The sequence below is a fragment of the Peromyscus maniculatus genome, chromosome 5 (assembly GCF_049852395.1).
Source record: "Peromyscus maniculatus bairdii isolate BWxNUB_F1_BW_parent chromosome 5, HU_Pman_BW_mat_3.1, whole genome shotgun sequence".
NCBI lineage: Eukaryota > Metazoa > Chordata > Mammalia > Rodentia > Cricetidae > Peromyscus > Peromyscus maniculatus.
Window position 1 is genome coordinate 65,602,726 of NC_134856.1, and position 21,030 is coordinate 65,623,755.

A 21,030-nucleotide genomic window follows, 5' to 3' on the forward strand; every position below is an offset into this window, starting at 1 on the left:
GGAACCTCAGTTAAGAAGATGCCTCTATAAAATGAGGATATAGGTAAGCCTGTAGGGCATTTTCTTAACTAGTGATTGATGGGAGAGGGCCCAGCCCACTGTGTATGGGGCCATCCCTGGGCTGGTGGTCCTGGGTTCTATAAGAAAGCAAGCTGAGCAAGCCAATAAGCAGCACCCCTCCATGGTCTCTATATCAGCTCCTCCCTCCAGGTTCCTACCCTGCTTGAGCTTGAGTTCCTGTCCTGACTTCCTTTTGATGATGAACTGTGATGTGGAAGCAAAAGCTGAGTAAACCTTTTCCTCCCCAAGTCTGGGCATCGTGTTTCCTCACAGCAATAGCACCTCTAAGACACCCTGTAAGGGGATGCAGGACCTGGGGATTTGATCTTTAGGATGCCATAAGACTTCCTACAATTTTCTCTCATCAGTTTCTACTCACATCCCTGAAGACTTCTAGTTTGAAGTGACCTTGAGGTTGACCTCCTCTTGAGGCCTAACCACGGTCGAAGTGACTGTACTTTCCTTCAGCCACATCCACGGTGGTCCTTGTCTGGTTAAGATACTGAACACAAACCAGTTCTGTTTGGTGCCTGGTGTGCTCTGTAAATGGTCACATTGCCAGCCCTTTCCACACAAATGAATCCTTGAAATCCAGCAAGCTACAAATTTGCACTACACTAAACTTGCTCAGGACTAAAACTCCTAGCTTAAAGCCTTCAGTCCTTGAACCTCTTGGTTAATCAAATTAAAATAAATTCAGTGGAGAAAGCTCTAATCCAATAGGACTGATGTCCTTTGGAAATGGGGACACTTACACGGAGATGGGCACACAAAGAAAGTGCCATATGAATGTAGAGATGACCCTCCATCTACCAGCCAAGGAGAAAGCCCTGGCACAGGCATTTCCTTCCTTTGTAGCCCCAGGGCAACTACCCTGCTTTGATTTAAACCTCCAGGTTCCAGAACCACAGGACACTACATCTAAGTTATTTTTAATATCAGATCTGTGATGCCCTGTACTAACAGTCCTATAGATCCTAAAAAAGAACCCAACATCTACTTTGTCCCAGAGGGGGTGGTTTGCCCCAGCCAGGGTGGATGGTTTCAAGGAAACATAGCTAGCAGACACCAAGTCTTTCCCTGAGTGCTCTAGGAGATTTTCTCTCACATTCCATGGGGCAGAACTGGGTTGTGTGCCCACATCCTACTTGAAGGCAGTGTAGGAAGGCCTTTGTATGGCCTGCTCCCGAGTGGGCTGTTGAGGGCAACGGCTCTTTTCTAGGAATACAGCTACTTAGAATCCCCCAACAGGGTCCACCAGCCTTCTCCAAGAAAACGAAGCCTCGCCTTTCTATTACTTTGTCCAACAGAGACAGGGAACAGGCCAACATCCATTAGGTGATTTGACAATTTTGTTCTTTCTGCGTGTCCCTCACCCACTTAGATCTTAGGGACACACACCTGAAGGAAACAGCATTTTCTGCAGTTTCCTTACAGTACTAGGAGACAGGTGACAAGACATAGTCAAGTTATGGGAATTCTTTTCTGAAATGAAGGGACTCCAGGACTCTAGATTTTTCTGCAGGTGAAGGTTCCACTGAGTATAAAATATTCCATCCTCAACAACATCGATGCTTTCAAAATGGAAATAAAAAAACTAAAAAAAATTCCGAGAGGCTAATTTTCTCAACCCCCCGGGGGTCTGTACTTCAGCTTGGACAGTGTAGTCCTGGCATGCGATTCCTTATTATCACTCCACCTTTGCCCCTTTGATGTTTAGGAACCAGTCTAGGAACTGCTCAACCATCTTCTTAATTCATCTACTGCACCTACATACGTTGTCCCCTAAAAGAAGTATACTGCTCATTCTCTGTCTGCCTCCAGTGTTGTCTTTTTCTACTCTCTAAGCCCCCAGGGGTACCTTGCTGGTAGATGATTACAAGGTCATCTTAATGCGGTAATGCTCCCGCAGAGGGCCGGAGTCCAATTTCCAGCGCTCATAACTGCCTGTAACTCCAGCTCTGGATGAGCTCCTCTCTTTTTTCGGCACTCACGTACACATACCTACTCAGCCCCACCACACATAATTAAAATTACAATCAATCTTCGGAAAACGTATGTTAACAAACAGAGGCAATGCTTCCTTTTGCAGATGGAAGAGAGGTTTCATTTCATAGCAGTTTTCTGCAGGAGGCTGTTGTTGAGTATCTTCAGCCCTGTGAGTCTGAGTTCTACCATAGTTACTTTAAGAATAAAGGCGCTGCAAGCCTCAAATACCCTAAGAGAGTCCTGGTGCTACTTCTGAGAGTTTTGATAGATTCGATACTTAGTATACGCTTGTCTGGAAGCCTGTGAAACATCACAGAATATTCTAACGCCTCTTTTTCTGAGTGCTTTCTGTTCCATTTTCAGAGCCCCTCTGAGACCTTAGGCTGAGCTGGGATGAGCCCTGGGGTTCTGCAGGCAGCAGGAGGAATCCTAGTGTTTCCAGGGCGCGTGGCTAGGGAGCTCCGGGTTCGGAGCAGCTGCGCAGCGGGAGCCCGGGGCAGGGCTTGCGGGCTTCCTCCAAGGCTGCGCGAGGGGCGAGTGTTTACGCGCGTCCTAGCAACGGCACGCGCCGGTGCCGGGGTGCCAGGCGACACTGCAGGTGAGTGGCTGCGGTGGCGTGCTCTGCGATGGGACGTGCAGACTGGGTTTCCTTCGGACCTCTCCGTTTTTGACTCCCCTCTCCTCTCGCCTCTCCCCCATCTCTCTGCGTCCCTCCTGGTCCCACTGTGGTCCCTCTTCAACTCTCTCAGGTCTTTTCTCTCACCCTCTTCCCAGCCTCTCCAGTTCTTCGGCGGTCTCCTCTCTTCCACCCTCTTGGTTCCCTTCCCTTCAGCCACTTTCCTCCTGCCCGCGAGCTGGCTTTCCACTCAAGCACAAGCCAAAGCGCCACTCCTTTCTTTTCCTTTCCCAGTCTCCAGTTATGGTCCCCCTCCGCCCTCTGCTTGGGCTCCTGCTCTGACCTTGACCTTCACCGCCCACCTCTTTCCATCTCCACCACATCGGTGCACTGAGCGATCCATCCGATCCAGGGGCTCGGGTTTGAAATGTGCCTGCTGGGTGCCACGGTCCTTGTGTCTTCACACCACAGGGTCGAGTTAAATCGCACCTTGTTCATGTCTGCTCTGAAATTCTTTTGCTAGGGGTTGCCGAATAGTCTCTTCATGCATGGAGTGGCCACGCATGTTTTGGCTCTCCAAAGATGACACACACTTGGAAATTTACATAATCTCCCAAAGAACTGGATTTGTTACACAAAATATTTCTAAAATTTTTTGCATTTTGTTAATGATAGAGGGATCTTGGAGGATAATGTAAAAGAAAAATTCTATTAAATGAGTTGAGAAAACTAGCGATTAGCCGTTACAGTTTTGCAAACACACACGTATACTTTCTTCCCGTCTAACTCTAACTGTTTCTTGGAAACATTAATTCAAAGATACGTGTTATGTATTTGCTGTAGCCGTTAAGGTTAGGCTTGGTGATAATGGGGCTGGGAGACACTGTCTTGATAAAATGTAATAGTTGTTTGTTTGAATACCACCCGTTTTCTTTTTTCTTTCCTAAGAGTATTATTGCTCTTGCTTTCGGGATTGTCCTAGAGTCCAAGGCATTCTTAGAGCTCCAGCTAATGCGCTGTAGAGGTTGTCCGTTGTTGACTGAGAAGAGGAATCTGCATAGATTTAAATGTGAGTTGAATTTACATTTCTATAAAAATTTATCATGAGCGAAAGAACTTTCTGCGTGTCTTAGTCCCTTTAAAGTGTCTTCCAAGAACTCACCCCAGTGTTGCCTGGCTGCCATAGTCCTGTGTAATCTATAACACCCAGTTTTCTTTAGAAAGATTCAAGGAAAGGAATGGGGCACACACTGCGTGTACTTGTTCTGAAGCAAAGGTTATACTTACAATTAAAAATAGGCAGACCAGCCACTGAAACTTTTCTGGATCAGATGAAGCACTTGCACATTTCCATTGTTTATACTTCTTCTCAGAACACTAAGACACTAAAGTGTCAGGCACACATGCTTATGCATTCGACTCCAAAGCACTTTCCATCAGTTAGCAATAGAAAAAAGAAACCACAGAAAAAATCTGTACATCATATTTTGTTTCACCAATAATTAACTACTTTTCTCCTCTCTCTCTCTCTCTCTCTCTCTCTCTCTCTCTCTCCTCTCTCTCTGTGTGTGTGTGTGTGTGTGTGTGTGTGTGTGTGTGTGTGTAGAGAGAGAGAGAGACAGACAGACAGACAGACAGAAAGAATAGACAGAAACTCACGGGGAAGTGGATATTATACTAAATATCATATAATGACACTTTAGCATTTTGAAACCAACAGTACAGATAATAATCTTACATAGGTAATATAATTTTAAGCAATGATAATATTCTGTGAAGGAAAAGAATTGCAAATGTGTAGGCATTATTATACTAGAATATCTTAGGGAGTTATCCATCCTGAGATAGATACCTGGATGTGATATGTCTCCATACTTAGGCTGACACCAGTGTGTCAGAATGTCACTTACATTTTTTGACTGACATTGTCATGATAGTGTAATTTCACAAGGTGCTGAGCTCTTGACTAAAGCTCCACGTAGAGCAAAGTATGCAAACTTTTGTTTCATTTATATGACATTTCCAATCCTGAGATACCTAGGGCACGTTAAAACGGTGAAAACGGTTTTGTGACTTTCCTAAAGTGGAGGGAAATTTTAGGCTGCAGTATTGCTTATCTGAAGTTTTCCAAATACCAGATGCCTGCAGGTTTCAGCAGAGTTCTTCCTGCTGGGCACTCTTCTGCATAAGAAGAATATTTGTATCCTTGGCACTCACCACTAAATGCCAACAATGTCTCTTCTTGTCATTTGGTAACTATGAATAGACATGTCCACAGTGTTGTTGTCCTGCCCCCAAGCAGGAAATGGTCCCCCGGAGAGAGCAGCTGAACTGTTGTTATTGGATTTCAAATTTTAATATGATACAGAAAGTAAAACTCCACTATTGTGTCAAACCTTGTGTTTCAAAGCCTTTGTTAAAATGACAGACAAGAAAAGCTCCATTTATTTTGTATTTCATTTTATGACCATCCAATATTCTGGAGGAATGGTTTTAACAGTCAATGGCATTAAAAAATATAGATGATCTACAAACAATACTGTCTTTGTTAATAAGTTGTTTCTTTGTTCTTATTTAATGTTTCAGATAAAGTCATCTTTTTAAAGATCTCCTTTTACATACCAATTTCTGTTTAGCCAAATTGAAATCCATTTTATTTGGTTTTGTTTTAAATTTTATTGCTACACTGTTTTGATAACCAGTTTAGATGAATAGACTAGAAAGTCTCTGCCCTGTTCCTACATCTGTCACATTTACTGTTAAGAAAACAATGTTTCTGTTTTGCACATGATCTCCAAGCAGGGTATATGGGACTCCTTCAGATGCCCCAAATAAGCACAATACACTGTACTAACCTTGGTCAAAAATGAAAATATTTAATTCACAACAATTCACAGTCACACTTTGGTCCTGTTGTTTATTAACCCCAGAGGCACGTGAGGAACTTAAGACACTTGGAAGAGGGTTTTTCTGCCTTCCCTGCACCCGTGCAGATACCGTGAAAGTCAGAACAACACATTTAGTTGCCTAACTCGAAACGATGTGTGGCTCAGATCAAATGTGCGTTTCTCACTCAAACGCCCAGCCTCCGTCAGAGCTGGGAAGCAACGCTCTCACTGCCAACCTCCTCTGATTCTGTTTTTCCATTCTTGAAGTTCTCTTCTGGAGCTTTCTGTCCAGCTGTTCTTTTTCTCAGACTCTTGGAAATTAGAAAGACGTTATTAATTTTAGGATAGGCTGATACTGGAAACTCCTTCAATACGAGTCGGTTTTATGTAGTGATGCTTAGCTGTTTTATTGTATTGAAGAATGGTTGGACTGTTAAAAATGTAGACTGTAGGTTGGATAGTACTAGTGAAAAATCTTGAAGATGAAAAAATGTTCAAATGAGAATGTGGAAGTCTCTAACTCCTTCTCTTTTGCTGTAGTGTGTGTTCTGAGCTTGGCTCAGAGTCTTAACAGAGCCATGGGTGTGGCGTTGACCAGATCTGCACAGTGGACTGCTGCAGGGTACGGGACTGGAACCCTGGAGATCACCCCACTGAATGAGTCACTACTGAATGAAATTACTAAGTTTGTGGAGTCGTTTACTTACAAATATCCCAAAGAGGCAAAATTTGTTTTTGTAGAGCCACTTGAGTGGAAAACAGATTTGGAACCCTCAGCATTTGGATCAGGTTATATTGTTAGGTAAGCTACTTAATTGCGTCTAGAATTTAATAACAACTTTATATAGATTTTCACTGACTGGTTGAGGAGTTGGGCCTAATTAATAATCCCCTAAACTGAGGACTGCAAAGTGGAGATACTTAGGAAACGTAAGGATATCTCAGGTGGCGAACATGGGATTTATCTAATTTTTAATGTAAATGTCATTCCATATTGATAGAGGTGCATTTTCCAATGTCCACGCCCTTCCCTGTTGGCCTTTCCACTCATCTTTATGACCTTCTGGATATTAGTAGTTCCTGGTTTGTGATGCTTGATATCGCCAAATCCTTGAAGTATTTAACCATCTCATTCCCTAGAAGGACAAGAGGAGGGTGGAGAATTTTGCTCGGTATAAGAGAAACTAGGACCCTGTGCTTTGTGCATGTTAGACATGCACGTTACTACTGGTCTCCATCCCTGATCCTTAAGGGAGAAACCTTAGCAAAGAGTTTTTCAAATATGAGATTTATAAAGATTCTACCACCGGTTCAAAGAGTGGGGTATCAGTTTATCTCTTTTGAATATGTGTGTGAACATGTGTGTGTGTGTATGCACACTTAATGTGTATGGATTTATATAATATCCATGATTGGATATATGTGTATGTATGACTATGTGCTCTATTTGAGTATTAAGCAAGCACAGGTGTGTATTGACTTGAAGACTCACCCTCAGTTAATTAATTATGCAGCTCGGTCATTCTCTTTCCTGTTACCTGGTCCTTTTTGAGGTTTCATTTTCTCTCTTAAAGACTGATCTCATAAAAAGCAATTTCCTAGCTCGCTGAAGCTTCCTGAATATAGCTTTCCTCTTTCCCTTGGGATTATTTGGACAATAAAATCAAGATTTCATTTTCACAATTGCAAACCCATTCCTGAACTGCACTGAAGACCTCTTTAGTACCATGTCTCCCTTTTCTGAATTTTTGGTTTTTTTAATGATGTGGTGCATATTGGCCAAGGATCATTGTCTGCCCTAGTGCTGGTCATTTGTAGATGACTGCCTAATTCTTAGTTGCTTCCACTTAAGTTCAGTTTTTTTTTTTTTAAGTTTGAAAGATGGACTCAGCTGCAAAACCAATTAGAAACATATTAACTACTTTGTCCAAAGATGGTTTTACAGCAGATGACAGAGGAATTGTCATCATATCTGGCCTCGGCACTACTTCTGTGTGCCAAGTCCAAACATGGCCACATCTGTCTCCTCAGTCGGTGGGGATGCAACACACTCCTGTCACTGTTTTTCTTCCTTTTGAACAAATTCTTTTGACTGAGTTTCCACATGGAGTCTCTGCCTGCAGTCTTCCAGCATGCTGCCCCCTCCCAAGCTAGATGCTTGGGCATTTTGACACCACGTGTGTCTTGAATAGCCATCCCTTGACTACTCCACTTCTGTCAAATTTGTGACGAAACTTGTCCCTTTTGCTGCCCATCATTTTTGTTTCTGACCTTTACCGAAGATGCCTTTGATGTTAGATGAGAGAGGCATAGTAGTATCACTTACTGGGAACTAAACCATGCTTGTGTGGCGCTGATGAAAACCAGATGGGTACTGACTGCCTTAAAGAAGGCAAAACTTACAGATAAGATTTGCTAAAAACAGAAAATACCAAATGCTTCGTTCTTAACTCTCTCTCTCTCTTGTTTTACACACCAAATTAAGGAACGTTCCCTTTTCTGTGACTGTGACAAAATGCCTGAGACACTCAACTTGCAAGGAGGAAAACATTGGTTTTGGCTCATGGTCTTTGATACTTCTTTCTGCCTCATTTGTTTGGAACTGTGATGAGGTGGCAGAAGCATGTGGCAGAAGACTGCCTCACAGTATCTGGAAAGAAAAGGAAGAGTTGAAAGGCACAGAGTCCCAATGTCCTTTGCAAGGTCATACCTCTGCCATCTTAGTTTTCTTTCCTGTGGCCGACAGGAAATACCTTGACAAAAGCAGCCTAAGAGAAAAGGGGCGGATCTGGCCCACAGTTGTTACAGCCCATTACGGAAGGGGAGTCAGATTGGCAGGCGGGAGCTGGTCATGTGACATCCCAGGTCAGCAAGCAGAGAGAGGCAAATAGACTCATGCAGCAGCTCAGCTCCTGTCATAGTGAATTTTGTCAGCTTGACGCCAACCCAGGTGTACCTGGGAAGAGAGAGTCTCCGTGAAGAATTTCCTCCATCAGATGTCCTTGTGGGCATGTCCGTGGAGGGGGGCCGGATTTTCTTCATTGCTAGTTGATGTGGTAGAGCCTAGCCTGCGCAAGTGGACTTGGGCTGTTTAAGAAGGGTACCTGAGAACTCCGGGGGGACGGAGTCAGTAAGCAGTGTTCCTGTGCTGGTTCTGTTTCAGTTCTTCCCTCTAGGCTCCTCCCTTAAGTTCCTTCCGAGGCTTCCCTCATTAAAGGACAGTAGCCTATACACCAAATAAACCCTTTCCTCCCCTGGTCCGTTTTGGTCAGTGTTTTATCACAGCAATGGAAAGCTAACCAGAACAGAAATTGGCGCCAGGAACAGGAAGTGATGCTGTGATGGACCTGACCATTCGGCTCTTATGCTTTGGACTCTTGTGGGAAGAAAGTAGAGGATTTGGGGACATTGGGCTGGAAATACAGAGAGTGTTTGGAGCTTAATGAGCTGTTGTGGGAGCTTGGAAGATAAGAATATCAAGAGAAATAGAGATGATCGAGGCTAATGAAGTTTCAGGAGGATGTTGGAGAGTCCCTCAAAGTCTCCACTGGGAACATTTGTGTGATATTTCGAATCAGGAATCTGTGGTTTCTGGTCACCTGGGGCAGGAGAATCACCTGTGATTAACAAGAGACTGGCCTCACTAATTTGAAACCTTTTTTTACTAGGATAATCAATGTAGGTTAGCTGGGGCTGGAAAAAAAAAAAAAAGCTGAGATTAATAAAAGACCAGCATCATTGAGGCACTCTCTTCTGGGAAACATTTCCTCAGGGTTAGCACAGGGTTAGAAGTTGTGGTCCAGAGGGGTCAAGGCTGCATCTCAAGCTGGATGCTGAACTTGGCAATGTGTAAGACTTTTCCAGGTGGTATGGGTTTTGAAGGCATCAGAGAAAGAAGTTGAGGCTTGGAAAGGATAGGAGAGGCCAATGGCAAAGGTGCAACCCCATTGTAATGGAGTCTTCAGGATCGAAGGATCATGGAGGGAAACTGAGGCTTGACATCATAAGAGATGGATAGGCAGGAATAACCAAGCCCTTTGAAGTCCAGAAGATCATGAGTAAGTCCCAGATGTCTGAATGTATTTTGCCCTAGTTCTTTCTTCTTGGATTAAGAAATATATAACTTGTTTTGGGGTTTTCAGGAACTCAGTTATGAGATTTTGGATTTTAAAAGAGACTTTAGACATTTAAAGCTTTGAAAAATTTAAAGACTGTTAGACTTTCAAAGTTGGACTGTGTTTTATAGTGAGATACTAACATGAGGTCTTGGGGATAAGGAAAGGTTATGGTTTAAAGCGAGGTGTTTGGGTATGAACGTTACCAAGGGCTGTAATATCAGAGTTTCTGTCAACTTGACACAAACTTAGACGTATTCCAGTAGAGGGAGTCTCATATGAGGCATTGCCTATATTAGACTGGCCTGTGGGCAGGTATGTGAGGGCATTTTTTAAAAATTGTTAACTGATATAAGAGGGCCCAGCCCACTATTGGCTGTGCCATTCTGGACAGGTGGCCTTGAGTTGTATAAGGAAGATAGCTGAGAAAGCCAGGAGACCCAAGTCAGTGAGCAGCATTCCTCTGAAGTGTCTGCTTCAGGTCTGGCCTCTATTTTCCTGCCTTGAGCTCCCGCTCCATCGTCCCTTCATGATAGACTATTACCTGTAATCAGAATAACCCTTTTCCTCCCCAGGCTGGTTTTGGCCAGTGTGTTACCACAACAACAGAAAGAAGACTAAGGCAGTTCCCTTCCTCTACTTATACAGCCCAGGATTCCAGGCAGGAATAATCCAGAGATGCAGCTTCCAAGTGCTTCTAGATTCTGTCAGAGTGACAGTTAACACTGGGCATCACATCTGGTGAGCTGTTTCGTTCCGTTGGCCATAACTCCTAAAGGTCCTTCCAGTACTACCCCAGGTTGATGACCTAGCATGCAGAGGACATTTAATGTCACACTCATAACATGTAGTAATATGACAACTGATATAACCCAGAGATGCCCTGAATGACCACAAGTGCCTGGCATTAAAATGAGTCCAAACTACTTCATCCTTCATTCTTGGTTCATGGCCTCTTCTGGCTGAGCTGCCGGCCTTCACTACATCTCCTCTGCTCCTCTAATGTGAGGGAGCTGTGCTCTGTGTGCCCATGTCCAAGGCCCAGGTTGTCAGGACAGACTCAGGCACTGTCTCTTTTGCTTCTACTGTACAGAACTATCCTTGGATGCTTGAGCATAAAAGCAGGGACTCCTGTAAGAATCCTTAATCTTATGCCCCTTGTTTTCCAAGTCAGTTTTCTCTGCTCCAAGTTGACCCTGTGGCTAAGCTGTGTCTTGTGTGGGTCTGTGTGCAGCTCTTGATGGGACTATACTTATTCTTTAAGCTCTGCTGACCCATATGTGTTCTCTGTGGTAGCCAGGCTGGGTTTGGCTCACTCCTGGTGAGTGAGCAGCTGATACTTGAATCCAATCCTTTAGACATGTAGAAAAAAGCCTTCTCCTTCATACGCCCTTCTGTTGTTTTTGGTACAGGTTCCTTTTGTTTTGTTTTTCTTTCTTCCTTCCTTCCTTCCTTTTTCCTTCCTTCCTTCCTTCCTTCCTTCCTTCCTTCCTTCCTTTCTTCCTTCCTTCCTTTCCCTCCCTCCCTCCCTCCCTCCCTCCCTTCCCCCCCCCCTCTCTCTCTCTCTCTCTCTCTCTCTCTCTCTCTCTCTCTCTCTCTTTTTCCTGAGACAGAGTTTCTTTGTTTAGACCAGGCTGACTTTGAACTCACAGAGATCCCTCGGGCTCTGTCTCCTGAGTTTTGGGGTTAAAGTCATGCACTACCACCGCCTAGCATGATGCAGGTTCTTATGGAATAGATGAGCACAAGGTGTCCCCCTGGAACCACGCCCCATGAGTTAATCATGCAGGACTGTTTGTTAATAGTTCTCCAGTGCAGTTTATTTTGGGAGAAATAGCTTTCATTTTCAAATAAACTGTCAGTCTCTTTTTATTAACATTTGGCATTTTTAATTGTTATTAGTCAAACTTGTTCTTGGATGTTTTCATACATGTATATGAGACATACTGACTACCCTCACCCCATATCTCCCTTCCAGTCCTGAGTACCCTCCCTTCTTCCCACAGTTCTCATGTCTGTCTGCCTTGTTTTGTGACCCACTGAATTTGACCATTGCCCGTGTGACCATGAGTCTATCCACTGGAGCCTGGCAGGCTCAGCCCCATGTTCATGCCCTGCTTTTGCCTTAGTTTTCTCATCAGTTACCAAAAGGGTTGAATTCCACAGTCTGCAGGGTGACTTCCAACCTACAGAACTGTAACTTTGTGGGTGGCAATTGAACTGTCGTGAAATATCTGTTTCGGTGGTCACAGCATCCAGATGGCTTTGTTTTGTTTGCAGTTTTGGTGACCGGAACCCAGGGCTCTGCATGTGTTAGGCAAGTGCTGTGTGCATTGAGCGGCACTCCCCACTCCTGCTTAATGTTTGCTACTGAACGTGCTGCCTTTGTTTTCTTTTTTCAATCCCTGAAATACAAATCCTTTCGGAGCCTCCTTTCCGGAGTTATTGTTTAGATGTAGATTTATAAGTAATTACTGTGTTTGGGACATTAATGTTGAGGATTTAAAAAATATATTTTCATTATATATATATATCTTCCCGCATTGCTGGTTGGATGTATCAATGGAGTATTTTAAAAGGCCCTCCCCAGTTCCAGTTTGAAAGTCTCTCTAGATGGACAAGGGGGCTTCATTGTCAGCAGCTTCTTTTGTTTAGTATTTGCGAAGTTTATCTGTTATTACACATGTATATGATGTGTGTGTGTTGGGGGGGTATGTGTGCTATGGCATGCATGTCAATATTAGAGGACAACTTTTAGAATTGGTTCTTCCCTTCTATCCTGGAGGTCCAGGGATTGATGAGGCATCAGATTTGCTCAGCAGGGGATTTTACCAGTTTAGCCCTCTCTCCAGCCAGCCCATTCTTCTTGAGTGGGATGCAGTGTTTTTCTTTCCAAGAACTCATTGTTCAGATGTTAAAAATGATGAAACCGGAGTTTCTGTTGTGCGTCCTGTGATGCTGTAGTTCTTGGGGGGGGGGCTCTGCTGAATTATAAACATCAGCTGGTGAGCAGTGAGTCACCCCTCCCCGCCCCCACACACTTTCCTAGTTCCCACCATGAGTTTCACTATCCCCAGTTCAGTGGCTTTATGTTTTTGGCTGTCAGTCAGCCTATAGCCCAGCCCTATGATCATCTATTTACCATTGAGTGACCATCGATTTAAGTGATATTTAGAAATATCCTTCATCCTAGAGAGTATTCCCGGAGCTTGTTGTATAGAAAACATAGTTTCCACACAGATGTCATGACCAAGCCGACATGTGTTTTATGCATTCAGTTATCCCACAGACACTTCTTCAACATCTTCTAGATTCAGTACTGTCTGAGGTACTGGGGATGAAGCCAGTATCCATGGGTACCAGGTAGCACCACGCTGGCAGAGACCCTGTGGTAGCTTACTGTTGCTGCCACAAATGACCACAAAACCAAGCACTTACTAAAACACAAAGTTTACTCGAGTTCTGGAAGGCAGTGTCTAAAATGAATCTGCAGTGTGAGAACAAATCAAAGTATGATAAGAGCACATCCATTCAGGAGAATTTGTTCTTTCTTTTCACGGCTCCTGGAAGTTTCTTCCATTCCTCGGCTTGTGTCCACGCATAGCGGTCACCCATCCTCTTATAATCTTTAACTCCCTGCTCCTGTATAATCTGTTGGTCTCAGCGCAGAGATGGAGTTCTCTTCCTGAATCAAAATCCTTAAATCAGTCCACCTTCTTAGCCATCAATTTAATCCCTTTTTTCTTCCTAAGGGGGGTATTTTGGAAGGCTATTATTCTGCCTTCCAAAGTCTCTGTCTCTGCTTGTTTTTATTTTAATGACAGTGCCATGGTTGATTGGGGTAAATGTCTCTCAAAGTCTCCTGTGAAGAAGTCTTGGTCATCAGGGAGCTGGAAGGACCTTTAAGAGAAGGGCTACTGAGAGCTGTCAGGCTCTTGGAGGCCTGTGTCTGAATGGGCATGTCAGGACTCAGCCCATCCTCCTCCTCATTCCTTCCTGGTCTCTGTAGATACATGAGCCGCTGTGTGCTCCCACCCTCGTGTGCTGCCTGGCTACAGTCCCAACACAACAGAGCCAAATTACTGTGGACTAGAGCGCCCAAAACTGTGAGCTCAAACCAGCCTTTCCTGTTTTGAGCTGATAATCTCAGGCGTTTTGGGACAGTACCGAAAACTAACACAGTACCCGAAGCAAATAGTGTGGGAGCTTTTGGATTTGCTCTTTATGGCCACTCAGGAATGTTTCACATCTACTTCCCCACATTTTAGCTTATCGGGTGTTCAGATGCAAGCAATTCTCTTGGGGATATCAGCATGTAATGAAATAAGTAAGCAGTAGCTAATTGAAAAACTGGATGTTTAATTCATGCTGTAAGTGATAGAAATCTATATCAATGTCACTCTCATGGAACTCTTAAAATATTTAAATCTCAACCAAAAAAAAAAATTAAAAATGGGTAAAACACAAGCCCAGGAGATTAGGGAAAGGCCGTTTGGGGGTACATGGGAGATGGGGAGGGTGGAATTGGGAGGGGGAACTGTGATTGGCATGTAAAATAAGTGAAAAGAATGTTAATTAAATAAATTTAAAAAAAAGAAAAACTGCTTATAGTGCTAAGGACAAAAGAAACTGAATTATTGTGTTCAGAGTAGGGAGATAGCCCGCGGAAGACTCTAGTTCGCCTTTCTGTTTGCAAACACAAAGTGGCTGAGGAAATTCCTAACCACTAATTACTGTGGCATAAAAATTTTTACAAATAAGGTAACATCTGAAAACCCCAGCGTGTGTGTGCCTAGGTGGAACCAGTGAGCTTTTCAAAAAGACCCTAGAAAAAGGCAGATCCTTCAAGAAACAAACCTGGAAACTGTGACTTAACTGAGTTCAGAGTGAACTCTAGGCACTGTGGGGGAGGATGGGGAGGCCTGGGTCTCACAGCGTGAGGGTGCAGAGGAAGAAACCGGTTCTAGTTCCTGGAGACTGGGGGGGATGCCCGTCAAAACATCTTCATAATGTCTTTTGGCGTGAAGGTAACTTCAGCTTCCATCTCCCGCTCCCCCATTTCGTAGCGATACTACAGTCAAATCAGAAGAAGTCGACAGAGATGGAGAGGCCCTGCTGCTTCTCTCTGTGCCTCAGATTAAAGTCCGGAGCTTTGGGCAACTGTCACAGTTGTTAAGCATTACCAAAGGCAACAAGCTGCAGGAGGTACAAGCCTGTATTGAAGGTGAGCTGCACCCTCCACTTGGCATGTGAACTTGCAGACGCACAGTCTTGGGGGAGGGGGAGGCCTTTATTATATTCTCTTGAAAAAAATTCTGCCCTGTAAAAGATTTAAAAGTCGTGTGTACCGCTTCCTGAGAATGCCATTCTTTTTTTTCCCTTGGCTGAGCTGTCAACGCCCCACATCCCGTTTCTGCATCAGATGAGAAGTCTGGTGTGTCACCAGTAGGCTTCTAGGTTTCTCATTTTAACCTGTGGCCTCTGGAAGGCCCAGTGGCCTTTGGAAGGCCCAGTGACCTGTAGTCTGTAAGGTCGTGTTAGAAGCCATGTTCCCGGGACCAGCCTGAGTCTACCTCCCCTTGGCACACAGTGCTCTGCATCACAGTGTTTCCGTCAAGAGGGATTTGAACTCTTTCTTTGGAGGACACAGCCCTTCTTATCTTCCCTTCTCATTCCTCAACTGTGTTTCATTTATGAAATCACAGCCTTCTGTGAATAATTATATGCATTCAGCAAAGTTTCTCTTTCATTGAAGAAATACACTAACCTCATCATCATTCATTCGAAGTGTTTAATGTGAAAAATACTGTGATTGGGTGCCTCTTACACTTGAGTTACACACATTTCCCATCAGGAGAAACACCCACTGATAGGTAATGGTATATCCTGTGTCTTTTGTGGGCTTAGACTAGATGACCAGTAGATTCCAGGAATATGGTTAACTAAATTCTACCCACTTCTATGTGAGGTGAGAGAATGCTCCTTTAAAAAGGAAGATGTTTGGGCTGGAGAGATTGCTCAGTTGGTATGCAACTTATGCAAGCATTGAGACTTGAGTTCAAATTCCAAAAGTGACATAAAAGCTGGGCAGAGTTGTGTGTAACTGTAACCCCAGCACTGTGGGGGTGGAGACAGGCAGAGGGTCTCTGGAGCTGACTGCCAGCCTAGAACCAGGTTCAGTGCAGACCCAGCATTCAATAAGGCAAAGAACAGGGTACTGACATCCTTCACTTACCTCTGCAACATGATTGTCTACAAGCAGCTTCATTTTATCCCATTCCCACTTCTCATTATGTAGCCACCTATACAACAAAGCTGCTTCTTGGAGTAGGGATGACATCTCCAGTGCAGAGCCAGATTCAAGACAGTAGTTAGCAGAGGAGACAATCCAGAGAACACTACATCCTTGCTTTAGCTAAATGATCCTCGTTCTTTAATGGATTTTGTTCTTCCAGTGAGGTCTTCATTCAACCCAGTTTCATAGCACATGACCATTTGGAAGTCAGGTCCTCCCTTGCAGTTCATTTTTTTTTTCTTGTGTGTGTGTCTTTTTAAAAATCTTTATTAGACAACAGCAACAAGGTAGGTAAGCTGAAGTGCTTGATACGTGGCCTGTTCCTTGGTCCTGTTTCTTGTCTCACATCAAACCACACAAGGCAGTCTTCTGTGGCATAGCTCACTTCCTGTTGGAGAGTTAATGTCATCATTTCAGTCCAGTCAGACTTTTAGAATTCATCTCATGGACATTGTCTTTCCACATCCCAATAAATCCAGAGTTTTATTTTTCTAGAATGTTCTGTTCTAGACAAAGGTTTTCTCATTTTTCCTTATTTTCAATTATATTGTTTTTGACATTTAAAAACTCTATTTTCGGCATCTCTAGGATCCAGTTCTGTTTCTGTATCATCTTGGCCATGAGTTTTTACTTGTCCTTCACAGTCTCGGAACACGCGCAAATGTTGGCTGCATTGGTTTTTCCCAATTGTTAGCATGAGGAGGTCAGCCTGTGTGCACCAAAAGGCACTGAGAAGTTGGGCACTTGAAGCATGTGGAAAAACTGCCGCAAACCTGTAGTAGAGAGAAGGAAGCCTGCTTGGGAAAGAAAGGGCTTAGGAATGGGGAACAGTGGCAGGCATAGACACAGATGTAGACAAGGAGTGAGGACAGTGGCAGGTGGAGCCACAGGTTCAGAGAGCTTGAGTGATGGATCTTGTTGGCAAAACCATTTCTCTTCAAACCATCTCTGACCATGTGAGTTGAATGTATCTATGGCTCACGACTTCCGACAGTCAGCGGAAGAAGGGAGTTAGTCTTGGTTTTGGTCTCACTAGAGAGAGAATGTACACAGCCGGAACACTGCAAGGAAGAGCATATGAAGAGGTGTAAGACAGTTCCTAGTATAACAGACTCCCAGAAGGAGAGAGGAACCCAACAGGCTCGGCCAGAGGTAGCTGAACGCAAGGAACCAATCAAGGAGAATTTGGTGGGATTTCTTAGTCTTTGTTGCACTGGGTAATCTTTATAATTTATGTTGATGTTTTTTTTTTTTTCAGCTAACAGAGACCCTATAGTGAAAATCTTGGGCTCGGAGTATGGTGAAATGAACGAGTCTGCTACCTTAGCTATTCTTGATACGATCACCAAAGACAATGAAATGCTTATTAAAAGGAAAATCGCCATCCTGCTAAAGCAGCTGGACCTACATCTGCTCAATCATTCTCTAAAGCACATCTCACTGTGAGTGCTAAGAGAAACAGCTCCAGATCAGTTACAAAATTGCTTTCAGCCTTTTAGAAAGTAATACAAGAAAAGTATAGAAGTTACTACTACTGAGTTAACATTTCAGTTTACAGGAACAAAACGTCCCTTCTATTGGATTTATTTATGTAAGATCTGATGACACGTTTAGTCAATATGGTCAGTCTAGTGGGGTTTTCTCTAGGTCAGAAGGCATTAAACACCTGGTGATTTTCAAAGTCTCTTTAGATAATGGCACATATTATTAAGTGACAACACAAATGGCATGCAGAGTTTGTGGAGTATAACTAGTGCTCATATTTCTAGTATTCCCCCCCCCCTTTTTTTTTTTGCTTTTTGAGATAGGGTTTCTCTGTGTCACAGCCCTGGATATCCTGGAACTCACTTTGTAGACCACGCTGTCCTCAAACTCACAGAGATCCGCCTGCCTGCCTCTGCCTCCCAAGTGCTGGGATTAAAGGCGTGTGCCACCACTGCCCAGCTATTTCTAGTATTTCCCAGAAGTGTGTTACTATTATTATGTAATGAACACTGGAGGGTAGGCAAGATGGCTCCGCAGATAAAGAGAGGTGCTGCCAAGCCTGATGGCCTGAGTTCCATCCCATGGAGGAGGAAGAAAACTTAGTCCCACAACGTACCCTATGACCTTAACACATGAACATGCGCCCACACACAGATACACACAAATAAATAAAGAAGCAATTTTAAAAAGAAATGAATAGTTATGTGTATTTAGTGTTATTATAGATATGATTTTCTTTTCTGTTTACTTTTTAATTTTATTCTTCAAACTTTTAGATATGCACTTACTTATCGTATGTTTAAGACATTCACTCTCATAGCTTCCTTTTCTGAGAATCTCTTCCCTCTTTCTCTGGTCCACTGGTCCCCTTTGTTTCTCTGGACATTTTACCTTCTACTTCCACATCATACATGTATGGATAATATATACACAAGATTTTCTTCATCTGTATAAAACCTGGGTCAATGCGAATTTCTTGAGATTTTTGCTGGTGATGATGCATGATTCCAATATGGGTAAAATGAACTTCAGCCCTAATTACAAGTAGGCACCCCCCCATACATATTATGGCATGTATCCATGTGTTTTCTTTAGATTCAGTTTCAAAGCCCTTGATTTTTGAACGTTTGTTTCAGAGAGATCCATTTGAATCCAACGAGGTTTAAGAAAGATATTGAACTGCTCAAACGTTTCTCCGGAAAAGGGGAGCTGACAGTTCTGGAGTCAATTGAATATACCTCAGGTTTGTGTCTTCTCAGGTTCGTCTGACATCATTTATATTTTCACAACTGTGTTTGAAACACTATCCCATGGGTGTATTCCAGTTAGATATTCAAAATAATGCGCTCTCTCATATCCCACAACACCTATTTTGTTGAAGCAGATATACTTTCAACTTGCTAAACTGAACTCCACCTACTTACGGTTTCATCACTGGTTTCAGATTATGAATTTTCAAATGGGTGTCGTGCCCCACCGTGGAGACAGATTCGAGGGGAAATCTGTTACGTGCTGGTAAAGCCACATGACGTGGAAACTCTGTGTATCACCTGCAGTGCCGAAGGGGTGTTTTTAAATGGTGTAAGTACTTTTTCAAGAAATGTAACAAAACCAAGATGTCTGGGGCTCTGTGCTAAGTGTCTGAGGAATGGCTTGTATTGTGAGTTGTGTCCTGATGACGACAGACAGAGGAGCATTGCTCTGAGAGACAGAAGCCCCATCCTTTTCAATGCACCTCCTGTGCGACTCCCAAAACATCTTAGAATCAGCATCGGTGGTGGTCACTGCTGGGCATGGAGCCAGTTTTTGAAAAAATGGGCTCAGAAGCAACCCTTCCCACATCTCCAAACTAAAATCCCTTTAACAGAATTGGTTCCCAGATTAGCTACACACAGATTGAAGACAGAAAAGGGCAAAAGGAAAACAAAACAAAACAAAAAAACCCAGGCAATTTCAGAAATGACTGTAGCTTACATCCCAAGAGTTCAAGGGCAAGGGAGCAGAGAAAGTTCTTCAGTATGGAAGCCAGGAGCAAGAGCTCCAGCAACTGGGGTGCAGACAGTTGGGGAGGGGCCCCTTCTAGGCTGCACTGCATCCTGCGGAGCTCAGAGAGTCTTGACAAAGCAGATCTCAGCTGGGGGGAGTGGATGCTGCCCAATGTGGGCTGATAACTCAGGAGGCGGCAGACATGGGACCTGGGCCTGTGAAGGTGGAGCACCAGTCATCCACTAAATGATGTCTCTGGGAGCCTGTGGGAAAAGGAGACACTGGACATCAGAATCAACCATCCACACGGGAAGCATGGGAGTGAAAACCTATTACTGGGTTGACCCATTGGGTTAGTGGGCACGTGAGAAGGAGGGACATTCTTTCTTTGATCCTTGCTACCTGAACCTAACCCAACCTACACAAACAGAAATTAAGTTTAGATTCCATGACTAATGACGGAAATTTGGGCAGGTGCCTCCGAGTGAAGCGAGGAGCCACACACATCCTCTGAGAGCCCCAGGTTAGGACATGTAAGTTCTGTTCTCTTTTTGAGTCCCTGAACTAGCCAGGAGCAGTTTAGCTGCCTCCTCAGTAACATCTCAGCTTTGGAACCTTCAGTGTGAACTTGGGGTTTATTTGCCTGTGTTGGTTTGAGGGTCCTGGTACCACCTCTAGGATGACCTTCTAGAATCTTCTGGCACTTTTGAATGCTTTTTCCTCATTATCAGTTAACTTGACGTATTTCTGCATGGAGAAAGCGGGTCATAATTCTTATTGGTTTGTCTGATATCTTAGAAAAGTAAAATTTCTAGTTAGAATAAGATCAAAGAAGGAATGAATTCTTTGACCTTATAGAGAGGATCAAGCAGCCTTTGTTTCTATCAAAGATTATATTGGGAAACATTAGATATTTCTCTCAGATTTAAAAGAAAAACTCAAATACTGAGAGCCAGTGTTTTTAATTCCCAAATATTAAAAGCAGTATAGTTGTGTGTTTTTGTAACTTATGGTGGAATAATGCAATAAGGGAGAAAAGGAAATGAAGAAAAGGCAGAGCAGGTGGAGGAGGGGACACGAACAGGGGAAGAAGAGCCAGGAGGATCTACAGAGTGCTAATCCTGGAAAATGAACTCAGCAATGTGCTACACACAGACAAGAACAAGAATATTCCCAGACAGAGGCTTTTCTCTGTGCCTGGGCCTTTTGTGACTTCATCAGCTAAGGTTCTTGGAGTCATAATGTATTTTCACGGCAGAGGAGAGCAGTGGAAGGGATGTCACTGGCTGAGCATAAGAGCTCTACATAGAGGAGGTACTCAGACATGGCGAGGGATGGGTGGATAAATGATGAAGCTGGGTGGTGGTGGTGGTGCACGTTTTTTAATCCCAGCACTCGGGAGGCAGAGCCAGGCGGATCTCTGTGAGTTCGAGGCCAGCCTGGTCTACAGAGCTCTCGAGATCCAGGACAGGCATGAAAACTACATAGAGAAACCCTGTCTGGATAAAACCAAACAAACAAAAATGAATGATGGAATAACTCAAGGGGAAGGATCTTGCCTATACACATCATACACAATGACTGCTATGTGTAACC

General features: G+C 43.7%; 1 protein-coding gene across 2 annotated transcripts in view; it reads left to right on the forward strand.

Moving 5' to 3' along the window:
- Positions 1–2,549: 2,549 nt before the first annotated feature.
- Positions 2,550–21,030, forward strand: part of Odad2 (outer dynein arm docking complex subunit 2) — a 154,142-nt gene continuing 135,661 nt past the window's right edge. Inside the window, exons 1-7 of one of the 2 annotated variants that reach the window (XM_042277920.2) lie at positions 2,550–2,647; positions 3,614–3,734; positions 6,094–6,355; positions 14,735–14,892; positions 17,222–17,405; positions 18,585–18,691; positions 18,893–19,029. In XM_042277920.2, coding sequence (XP_042133854.1) covers positions 3,677–3,734; positions 6,094–6,355; positions 14,735–14,892; positions 17,222–17,405; positions 18,585–18,691; positions 18,893–19,029 — 906 coding nt within the window. In that variant the 5' untranslated portion in view covers positions 2,550–2,647; positions 3,614–3,676. Of the gene's footprint in view, positions 2,648–3,613; positions 3,735–6,093; positions 6,356–14,734; positions 14,893–17,221; positions 17,406–18,584; positions 18,692–18,892; positions 19,030–20,494; positions 20,749–21,030 lie in introns of those variants that run through there. The other variant, XM_042277921.2, reaches the window with a different exon arrangement.